Source organism: Netta rufina, assembly GCF_964035555.1.
Source record: "Netta rufina genome assembly, chromosome: 10".
Classification (NCBI taxonomy): Eukaryota; Metazoa; Chordata; class Aves; order Anseriformes; family Anatidae; genus Netta; species Netta rufina.
The window spans coordinates 1,468,616-1,479,658 of NC_140133.1; the positions used below are offsets into that span (position 1 = coordinate 1,468,616).

Genomic DNA, 11,043 nt, shown 5'->3' on the forward strand with positions numbered 1-11,043 from the left:
TGGGCAGTCAGTCAGTCTTCCTCACTCTAGCTTTCCAGTAAGTGTAATATGCTGATGCTCCACAAATAGGCAGCAAAACTTCCGTCATTCTTTTGCTGACTACTGTATACCGAAATGTTTTTTCATGTTTTCTGAAACAGAAGCCTTGCAATTGTTTTCTGTATCTTGTAGAAAACAGATTATTCTGTTCTGTCTCTCACCTTGATTATGGTGATGGTTTTTAGCAAGCTGAAGTGGCATGGAACAAGTGTAGTGTAAACTGTAACAGAGCTTGCATGCTGCCTTCCACCTTCCTCCTTCTCTGAGGGGTGAGTCTTGATCTGGCTGGGGTATTGATATTTTCTGAACCTGTAACCAAGTAAGGAGACATTTGAGAGTTCTTCACAGTTAACTGCCTAGCTGTTACTCTTTCTGAAGACAAGTAATGATGCAGGAGTAGTTGCTGTTGCATATGGACTTCCTGCAGCAATGGTAGCAGGGCAGGCTGTTAGTGACTATGTTAGTGTCTGGTTGGGGGACACCCCAGGATGGTTCAGTTTTCTTTGCTATCCTCTGCTTTTACTATTTTCCTGTGTTTTTCTTAACCTTACAGACTTGATAGGTGGTTTGGATATGACAGCTTGTCATGATTATGAAGTCCAATCTCAGGCACAAAAAAGCTTTTTCATACCAGGCTCCTCCCATATCTAAGCTCTTTCAAAGCTTATCCTTTGAATCCTTTTGCCCTTCTCCCCCCAGAAGTGAACCAAAAATAAATAGATTGGCCTCAATCTTTTTTCAGTTTACTGCTTTCTTGTCATAGCCAAGAAACTCAAAGTTGAACTGCAACAACTGTATTTGTGCTCTCTTGCTTTTAACCATTTTGAATGCCAGGTGAATTTAGTTTACTCAAGTTTACTTTAATACTAGTTGCAGGTGGTTCCTCAGCAGTGCTAACATGTCATGGTTTTCGTTGACTTATCAAGACTACAGCCTAAAAATGGCTAAGGAGCAGACTTTTTTTTTGCTCCTCCACTTCCATCTCCTAGTCTCCTTGCCCTTCTCCCCCCATGTTCTGTGCTCTAAGGTATGTGCTTAGGACTGCCTTATTTAGTGACAGACCATCAGCAAAGATGCCTGTCGCAGAAGTAATCACGTGAATGAAATGCAGAAGTACCTGATGTAAACTTTTCTAACTTTGACTTGACCAATTGGAAAATTTCCTATCTGCTGGTGAACTTGGGGACATTCTTACTGTAAGCTGTTCAGTATGTAGTTTAAGGAAACAGTTGCAAATTGAGAATTTTTATCATTTTTTTTCAGGAAGCAAGCACTGGAAGTGTAAGTAGCTTTGAAGACTACAGTCCCTGTCCTAGTACACCTATAGAACACGTTTATCGCAGGCAACATTCCAACTCAAATAACATAGGAGAAGTTGGAATGCACTGGAGACTGATTCCAATTACAGGTAAGATGGGTTTAACTTATTTTGCTACATATAGTAAATGAAAGCATATTCCAAAGGTTTGTATCTTTTACAGATTCCATTGTTGGGTCACATGTTGGTACACAAGCATGTGTATATCCATGCAATTATTTCTCATTTTTGAACAATACACGCATCTGTTGGATGAAAACATACCCGTGTTTTCATGGAGAAGTACTGCTTCGGGTACAGAGTGATATAGGTTAGAAATGCAAGTGCTTGAGTATTTATCTGGTGAAGTATATAGCTGTTATAAATTCAGCATTTAAATCCACTTTCCTGGACCGGTGGACAATTGCAGCTTCTAATTCAGAAAAGTCATGAGAAATGTGTTAACCTCATAGAAAGCTGTCTACTTTGTATTGCATCAAGCTCTTCTACTAATAGTGCTTTGAAGGCTTTTATATCTAAACATTTAAAACTTAGAAACTTATTCTATAAGCTTACTTTGTTCTACTTCTTGATGAGTCAACAGTGTCAAGTCTTGGGAGCACTTAAAAGCGTGGATTTGAAGGATGTGGAAGCCGAACTGAGGAGTAGCCATGAGGAGGTTTAAATTCAAGGCTAGGAATTGAGGCCTCTTATGCGTAAACCCACATGGACTGTGTTAACTGCATTCTCTGAGTAAATACGTACTGATTTCTGATCATTCTCTAACAATGTGGGAATCTCTCTTTGACACTTCTAATATTCATCCAGTTGTGTAGTACTGCAGCTCTTCTGTTTGCTTGGCCAAGAAGGGAGAAAGGAGTTAGCTTCTGCATTATTGATAAGCCTTTCAAAGAATCGATAGGGTGATTTTAAATTACGTTTTCTGTGTTTTCTTTAAGAGCCAAACATCAAAAATCTATTCTGGTGTTTTGCCAAGTAACATCTGTCACTGTGTGTATAGGCAGATGTGGTTATGGTTGCTGAAATAACTAGCAAGTGGATGCAGTATAAGAGAGTTCATACAAGGGTTTTTCAGCTGACATGTTGTGCAGTCACCTGTGAGACTACAAATTTTGCTAGAAGAAATTTTCTTTGAGGTCTTCTGAGAGGGAAAAGTGCTGTTCTCCAGAGATGAAAGAGGTTGTCTTGAGCATCACTGGATTTCTTGTTTCTTCAAATCAGCTCTTGCTGCAATAAGTGTTGACTAGCTCTGTAATGTGAGCTTGTAAAAGGTGCAATATATGTAGAAAGAAAACCCTGTAAATTCTAACTGCTGCTCTCCTTCAGGAGGGACGGGAAGTGTTCAAGAGGATCATTAGGAAAGAATGTGTTGGAAGGGTTCCGTATGTCATTATGGCCTGAGCACCTTTTGTTCTTACCTGGTATTGAGTTTTCATCAGAAAACAAGATCAATAACACATTGTTCAACAAGTGGACTCATTCTATTGAAGTATATCAGGAAGGCTGTAGGAGAGTCAAAACAGCCTCAAATGTTTTGGGCTACAGGCACTCCTCATTGGACATATCTTTCTATTTAGCATCTTCTGGAGGGTTTTGAATTTTCATTCTAGGGAATTAAGATCAATTCAGTAGCATAACTTAAAGGAAGCTTTGATCCTTTCTGAAACTGATGGCTTTCTAAATTCAGTGGCTTGTCCACATCTCTTTTTTTTGTTTGGTTGTTTCTGTAGCAACATAGATGTAGAAAGGAATTCAAAGAACATCAGTCTTTCTTCTTCTTAGATTACATAATCTAAATTTCTGATAATTGTAAGCAAACTTGCAAAATCCATCCCAACTTGATTTTGATTTGAATTTGGGACTGTTCATTAGCTTTAGACATTCAGCTAAAAATGGTATTTGTTCTTGCTTGTTCCTTCTCTTGTAAGAGAAGATTAATGCATCAATAAACATTCTTAAAAGTGATGGCTTTTGACGACATTCATCTTAAATACAAAGAAGCAGAATGTTCCATGCTTTCTTTGGTGGTGGTGTTTGAATTTATGATTTCAAAATAAACCCAAGAACCCTTTTGCTGGAGTCACTGTAGAAAGACCTCTCTTAAGCAGTGAGGAATTTGATTCTTAATCTGCAATAATAACAACTTGGGCAGATCTTAAACAGCTTTTCTTTCTAAGATTGTTTTCTGGCAGTCATTGTGTGTTTTTTTTGTTTTTTTTTTTTTTGACCTAAGTTTCTTTGACCTAAGCAGTTATGAGGTATTACTAAGGAAGAATATATTTGAAATCAGAAATAATTCTTGAATAGCTGTTGAATTCTGTATTCATGCTTTACTACTTGCTGATCCTTTTTTATTATTATTATTTTTTGTGAAGACTCGTGACCCAAAGGTGTAGGTAGATCTATGAAGGACGCCACCTTCAGGGAGTTCTATTTCAGTAAGGGAAACCCTAGGTTAATTTTTTTTTTTAAACTTTTTTACATGCTAGAAAATATTTTGGATTGGTATCTGTATTCAGCAATACATATTTCTGTTTAAACTCCTTTACACTTCTTTACTACAGGCCTTAATTGCTTGTCCTCTCTTTCCCCTCCACACTTCCTTTTTAAAGCACTGTTTGTTTCTTTCTGGAATACTTTAAATAATAACCTTTAAAGAATAACTTAATCAGTCTAGTGTCTAGTATATGTTCTTATTATGTATTACGAAGTCTTTTTCCTAATCTAATTGTTACAGAAACTTTCTCTTATATCAGCATGAATGGATTGGGTATTACTTCTTTCATTGCTAAAATTGGTATGTAACAGGCTGTATTAAAATGCAAGAAGTCACCTAAAAATAGCCCTAAATTTCAAGCTATAGTATATTTTTAATTTTCCTGCGAAGAGTTCCTTGTAGTACAATATTTCTTGATTACAATAATGTAGCTTAAGCAGCTCAAGAAAAATGAGATACATAGTCTCAAGTACCTCACATCTCAAACAAGCTTGAAATGAGTTTATTCTGTTAACATCATGATTTGGTTATTGAGTTATTCTAAAACAAAATTAATGTGCTTAAGTATGCAGAAGGCATAGATCAATGCTGAAGGCACAGGGTATAACAGAAAAACAGGTTCAAATAAAATTGAAAAAATCAGAATCACCTGATTTATATCTGCTTGTACTGCTTTTAAAGAAAGCAAGAAATTAGGTTTGACTAGATGGATGTGCTTTCAAGGATGAAGAACAAACATCTAGTTTTATTAAGAAAATAAAATGGAACCACATTACTGGTTTCTGTGAACCAGTCTAAGTGGTGTAAAGTACCTACGAGGTGATTACAACATGAAAAAGGAATCCTTTTAGTGGCAGATTTTTTCCTTTTAGGCCTTTTAGAAATGGATGTTACCAAATAAGGGACAGCACATAACTTAAACTGATCACAAAAACAACTGCATTTCAAAAGAACACAGTTGTTTAAAGTTTGTTTCTGCTATTTTGGTTACTGCTTCTGTTGCAGAAATCTTCTGGTTTTCTGCTTACAAGTCTATTAGCTGTAACAATAACACATTTAAAAAAAAAACAAAACAAAACAAAATACTTTCTTTGAAGTGTTGAAATGCTTATGGAACAGATACATACTGAAACACTTGTATGTATTTAAATATCTGAAATATCTGTGACAAAACCAGTTTTGAATGTGGATGGTGAATAAATTGACAGTTGCAGAAATGATTTCTGAGGTTTGGGTTTGGGAGGCTTTCAGCACTCCTTACAGCATAACTGATTCTGTGGATCGGTAATTATCATAAAACATATGTTCTACCCTTTTAAGAAAAAAAAAAATCAATTGAAAGATCAGATATACAGCTTGCAATTTGCAGTTTAACTCCACAAGGTAGTATGTGGCTAAAATATGCATTTTGAAAGTCTACAGATTATAACCCAGTAGCAAAATAAAACGTCTGAATAATTTGTTACCCTGCTCAATTTTCTAATTTGGATGTGTTTTGTAATTAAGGCAGCTACTGTTGTGTTTAATTAGCTGTTATCACTGGGAAAATTACTTGGGTTCTGGCTTTCCAAGCGAACTTTGATATTGTACAGTCTTAGGAACAATGACATTTTCTGTGCTTCTGCACATCAGAGACACACTGCATTCTGGATTTAAGGTGCTTGGGGGGAGGCACAACAGTAATACTTTCTTGAAACTGCATTTTGTTGTATTAGTTCTGTATCACTTTAAAACATAAGATGATGATGATGAACTCTTCCTATATAGGTCTGAAATCACCAGAAGAACCACTGGTGTTTTTACCACCAAAGGATGCCTTCCCTAATGACCCTCGGGTAATAAATAGGCAGAGAAGTTCTGATTATCAGTTTCCATACTCTCCATTTTCAGACACACAAAAGGGGACAGCAGAAGATGGACTTTATACAAGACAAGCGGAGAAACTTGAAGATCAGTGTGGGCTAGCAGATCAACCTTTTACAACTAAGCATTCCATAAGTGCAATAATAGAGACTACACTAATAGAAGAATATAATCTTTTTGCAAAAAAGATTCAGGACATTTTGCAGCAAAAGAACATCGCTTATGTTAGTGGTATGTCCACACCAGTCTTCTCAGCCCGAGAGAGGATAATGAGACTTTCTGAATACATTTGTTTACAGGCATCAGAGATTTCTGTGCAAGAATATATAGAGACACTGAGTGAAAAACTGAATAGTGTTATTTTGTCCTCTTCAAGCACTAGGCATACTCCACCAATTTATTCTAGTCCTGAATCAGCAGAAATAGTTCGTAACGCTGCACTGAATCCTTCACCCGAGGTGTTACCTGCTTGCAGGGACTGTGACCCAGCATTGCTATCAGAGCCATTGTGTAATAATGTAATGGAAGATCTTGAAACTAAGGAGCAGCATTCAGCAAGCTTGCCCTTAGCGAAGGAGGAAATGGATCGTGTGAATGCTAAAACAGAAGATATACTGACATATGATCAGACATCTTCCAGTGGCGATCTGATGGAGCAGCCAGAAAAGACACAGAAATCCCCAGAGAGCTTAAATATTTCAAGCCAACCAGCTCTTTCTGATTTTATAAGCCAGTTAAAACCTGAAGTATTTAACAGTTTGGTCAAAATTATTAAAGATGTACAGAAAAACACTGTGAAATTTTATGTTCATGAAGAGGAAGAAAGTATTCTCTGCAAAGAAATCAAGGTAAGTATGTTTCATTTCAGTCTCTCTTTCATGGTAAAATAGATTGGTGTGCCTTTCAAACCAGAATGTATAAAAACGGGGCTTGCAAACATAAAGTAGGCTAAAACTTCCTTCAAAAAAGTTTGAATTGTGACAGTGAATGATGAAAACAGGCTGTCCTGCCACATTTCTTGTTTGAGGTTGTCTTACATTTAGCTTTTACATAAGTCTCTTAGTTGGAAAGTAAAACTGGCTGTACTTTGGGGTCCTTCTGAAGGTACTGCCAGAGGGGTTAGGCTTATGGAAGGTTTTTGGGGAAAAACAGATAACAACGGCAAACGTGTGATAGCATTTTAGCAAGTACATATGAAAAGTTTGTGGTGGTGTGTTTTTTGTTGTTTGAGGTTGTTCTATTCTGTTTTCCTCTGTTTAATAATACAGGTAACTTTAGAGACTGCTGTCCTTCTGTATTTAAGTGTGTAAGATAAAATTTGAAAATGAAATAATAAAGCTTCTGTTTTCTTGAAAAACCATGCAGTTAATAGACGAGACGGCCACTTATCCATTTATGTGCTATTCTGTAAGAATGACTGACTTGCTAAAATAGCCTATTTCCTTCCGTGTTGCTACATCCTTCTGGCTAATGTATTGGAAAGACCAAAAAAAAAAAAAAAGAAAAAGGCAGTTCCACCCTCTGACGTTCATTTCAATAGAAGACTTATTTAAATGTGGTCATGTTCTGGGGATTGTTTTGGCCTAACTACCTTTTTGCTTTCTTTACCATCTTTTCTTTCTGTGGTGTTAGGAATATCTTACAAAGTTAGGTAATACAGAGTGCCATCCAGAACAGTTCCTTAAAAGAAGAGCTGATTTAGATAAACTGTTGATAATTATTCAAAATGAAGACATCGCCAACCTCATCCATAAGGTACTTCACATAAGTAAATGCATACTACAGAAAGCTACTGTTAAAGCATAATGAGAAGAGCTCATTTCAATTAAGGTTACTTTAAATGGTGACCTGGGTCATCATTTAGGTGCCTCCTGAAGAAATAAAAATGGCTGTGGTAATACTTAGGGTTGTTGCATCATACACCTCTAATAACTTCTACCTACATGTACTTGCTAATGTATACTTAGTAGTTGTAAAGCTCTGATGAGGCCTGAGTAGTTCTGCTTTTAGTTCTGTGATGCTCTAACAGCAAGCAAAGGCAGCTGCCAGGTTACCTTAGGTGCTCCTGACAGCTGTGGCTTATGAGCTTGTAGTGGACAGAAAATAAAATCATTCTAAGTACTCAGCTTCCACTGGCTCACTCCTATAATGGTTTTGAAAGAGCACCTCCCAAAGAAAGAGGAAAAAAGTAGTTGTTTTACGTTGTGTTTTCAAGTTAGATTTTCGGTATTAATAGGTAGATCAGAGAAGTTCTGTAGCTCTTTTTTTAACTGTGATCTTTTATGTTTTATTTTCCCTCATATACATCTCTGATTTTTAAACAGATACCTGGCTTAGTAACTTTGAAGAGGCTTTCTTGTGTCAGCTTTGCGGGTGTCGATAGTTTGGATGATGTGAAAAATCACACTTACAATGAACTCTTTGTGTCTGGTGGTTTTGTTGTGTCAGATGAATCTGTCCTTAATTCAGAGAGTATCACAATAGGTAAGTGTGATGCTTTCTGAAGCTTTAAAACAGTCAAAAAAGCCTAATGTTTTAGGGTAAAAGATAAGTGCCATACTCAAGAGCAGTTAGGAATCAAGTCTTCTAATTTACAGAGATGATATTGTGAGGAGATTTTTTTTTTTTTTTTAGAACTTAAGCTAATTCAGTCTCTTACCTCACTGGCCTGTCTGGAGAACATAAACATGGATATCTTGTCTTTAAATTTGTCTTATATTGTGTAGTTATGTGTACAGAAACTTTTATTCCTTATGTCTCAATCCACAAAAAATGTAGTAAAAAATACTTGAAAAACTACATTCTTTCAATTTTGCTCTTTTGAAAATTGAATAGTTATCTAAGTATGTGTTCTCAGAGATATTTTAGCAAGGCAGATCATGCTGACTGAATACCACTGTTAGGTATCTGTCTGTTTTTATCTATTCCATTGTTTACCTTTACTTTAAAAAACAAAACAACACAAAATCCCCTTGGTTTTGGAGTATCGTTGTTGTCCAGTCTCCTAGGAACTAAACCTAAAGTACTACCTAGGGTAAAGTTGCTTAAGTACTTTGATGAAGACTGGAGAAAAAAACAACACACTTCTATGTATATATTGAAGCAGTGTTTTCAGTTCACATACCACAAAATTTAACTTCTGTTCAATATCTTCAAAACAGATAAACTAAAACAGTTCTTAAAATTTTTGGAGGACCTCAATACACCAGATGGGAAATGGCAGTGGAAAGTCCACTGCAAAATACAAAAAAAACTTAAAGAGCTGGGGAGGTAAGCAGTCATCATTTATATATCAGTTGTTAACATGCTTCAGCTTTAAATTATGTTCTAAAAAAAACAAGTACAACTTAGCATTATGTTCATTTTTTGACTTAATATTTAGACTGACTTTAAATGTCTTTATAATGGTGTTTTTTTTGTTTGTTTGTTTGTTTTTTCACCATCACAGACTGAATACTAATGCTTTGAGTCTGCTGACCCTGCTGAATACCTACCAAAAGAAGCACTTGGTTGAAATTCTGTCCTACCACCATTGTGATTCTCAAACTCGAAACGCACCGGAATTAGACTGTCTTATCAGGCTTCAGGCTCAAAACATACAACAGAGGCACGTTGTCTTCTTAACAGGTAAAACCAAAATATAAGATTACCTCTCTTTCTCTTTTGATAACAGGTGCTGTATCTTAATACAAAATCTCCTTTTATGTATTTAGAAAAGAATCTCAAAATGCTTTCAAATTATGCTGAAAATGGAATAGTGGTTGCTACTGTTGATGACTTTATGCAAAATTTTAAAAGTCTTGTTGGGTATCACAACTCTGTTACTGAAGACAACAGTCTGCCTCCCTCTGATGTTCAGAAAAGACAATCAGGTAATATATTACACATAGTTTTTTCAGCTAATTAGACGTGTGGGGTGGAGGTTCTTGAAATAGTGTGTCTTTACTCTTTATGTAAATGAATGCTGCAGATGGCAAGGAAAACCCAACTCTCAAGCTACTTTATTTTAAGTGATGGGGAAAAAGCAGCTGGGATGGAGCAGCAAGAAGATGTTAAATACAGAATTATAGGCTGACATGGTATCCAAGAAAGCAGATGTATGCTAAAAAGGTATAACCATCTGTTTCCAGGAAAAGTATAAATGTAACAATAGCTTTTAGAAATTGTAAACAAAGGATTAAGATGTCAGTAATTGTACTCCCTTAATTGTCTGATCAAATACTGACCTACTGTATAACTTTAGATGCTGTTTTGACATTAACCCCTTTGGAGCTGGGAGTTGGGATTTCCCAACACTAAACATGAACACAATGCGCAGAAGCTTTTAGCATCGGAGTAACTGGACATTCACACAGAGGGTTAAGTGTGTATGTTGAGTAAGTGAACAAGAGTGGCAGAAGACCAAGACTTAAGTGATAATGGACTTACAGACCTGAAGCATAACACTCTGTGAGTAGTGTATAGCTTTTCTAACAAAAGTTTGTATTTCAATAGAATAGGACTTTTTTTTTTTTTTTAATGTAGTTCTTGTAGAAAACGATGAAAAGGATGAGGAGGACATGTCTCTGGATTCAGGGGATGAAGCATCACAAATAGAAATCTGCAATGATGACTCTAAGTATGATACATGTCGCTTGGAAGCTTTGCAGACAGAGGCCAAGGGCTCACACGGAGTAGATACAAAAGAAAGTTGTGTATCAGCTCCAGAGTTACCTCCTGAAGCACAAATTGGTTTGATGGAAAAGACTTCTAAAATTGACTTGAAAGAAATACAGCCAATTACTCCAGTTTCTACAACATGTTCTGCTGAAGGAGAAAAACAGAACTCAGTTGAACAAGCTCCTTTTAGTAACTTCCAAGTTTACAGCAGACAATTAAACATGTCCCATCAATTCAGTCAATTTAATTTACTCACTCATCAGACTTTTCTGGGAACAACATACCCGATTTCTGCAAATCAAAACCAAGAAGGGGGCAATTATTTTCTATCTGCTTACAGTCAAAGCATGGATACAGAAAAGTCATCATCGCCTGGTGGTTGGGATATAAATTGTGATTCTTCCAGGCCATACTCAAAACAGAAATAAACTTGTAAGTCTTTTTCTTAAGTTGATGTGGACTTTTCTGTTTCTAGAATGGTGAATTAACAATTTCTATTTTATTCTGGAACAAACTGTTTCTTGTCCTTTATCTCAAATGTTTTCTTGTCTTATTTAAACCATGATGGCCTGTACCTGTTGGAAGCATCTGAAAATTGAAATAAATATATATATTTTTTAACATTTATTGTACTTGAATTATCTTGTTTGTTGGCACTTTTAAGTTT

General features: G+C 36.1%; 2 protein-coding genes across 3 annotated transcripts in view; both read left to right on the forward strand.

Moving 5' to 3' along the window:
* TASOR (transcription activation suppressor) overlaps window positions 1-10,269 on the forward strand; it is a 29,685-nt gene extending 19,416 nt beyond the window's left edge. For both annotated transcript variants that reach the window (XM_084292810.1, XM_084292811.1), the window contains exons 16-23: window positions 1,303-1,447; window positions 5,622-6,565; window positions 7,350-7,472; window positions 8,042-8,201; window positions 8,879-8,987; window positions 9,166-9,344; window positions 9,431-9,589; window positions 9,961-10,269. In XM_084292810.1, coding sequence (XP_084148936.1) covers window positions 1,303-1,447; window positions 5,622-6,565; window positions 7,350-7,472; window positions 8,042-8,201; window positions 8,879-8,987; window positions 9,166-9,344; window positions 9,431-9,589; window positions 9,961-10,016 — 1,875 coding nt within the window. In that variant the 3' untranslated portion in view covers window positions 10,017-10,269. The remainder of the gene's footprint in view (window positions 1-1,302; window positions 1,448-5,621; window positions 6,566-7,349; window positions 7,473-8,041; window positions 8,202-8,878; window positions 8,988-9,165; window positions 9,345-9,430; window positions 9,590-9,960) is intronic.
* LOC311213035 (protein TASOR-like) lies at window positions 10,226-11,003 on the forward strand (the record flags this gene model as incomplete). The annotated part of the gene is made up of 1 exon (XM_084292816.1): window positions 10,226-11,003. A coding segment is annotated over one exon (579 nt), but the record flags the coding sequence as incomplete, so codon positions are not given.
* Window positions 11,004-11,043: the final 40 nt, after the last annotated feature.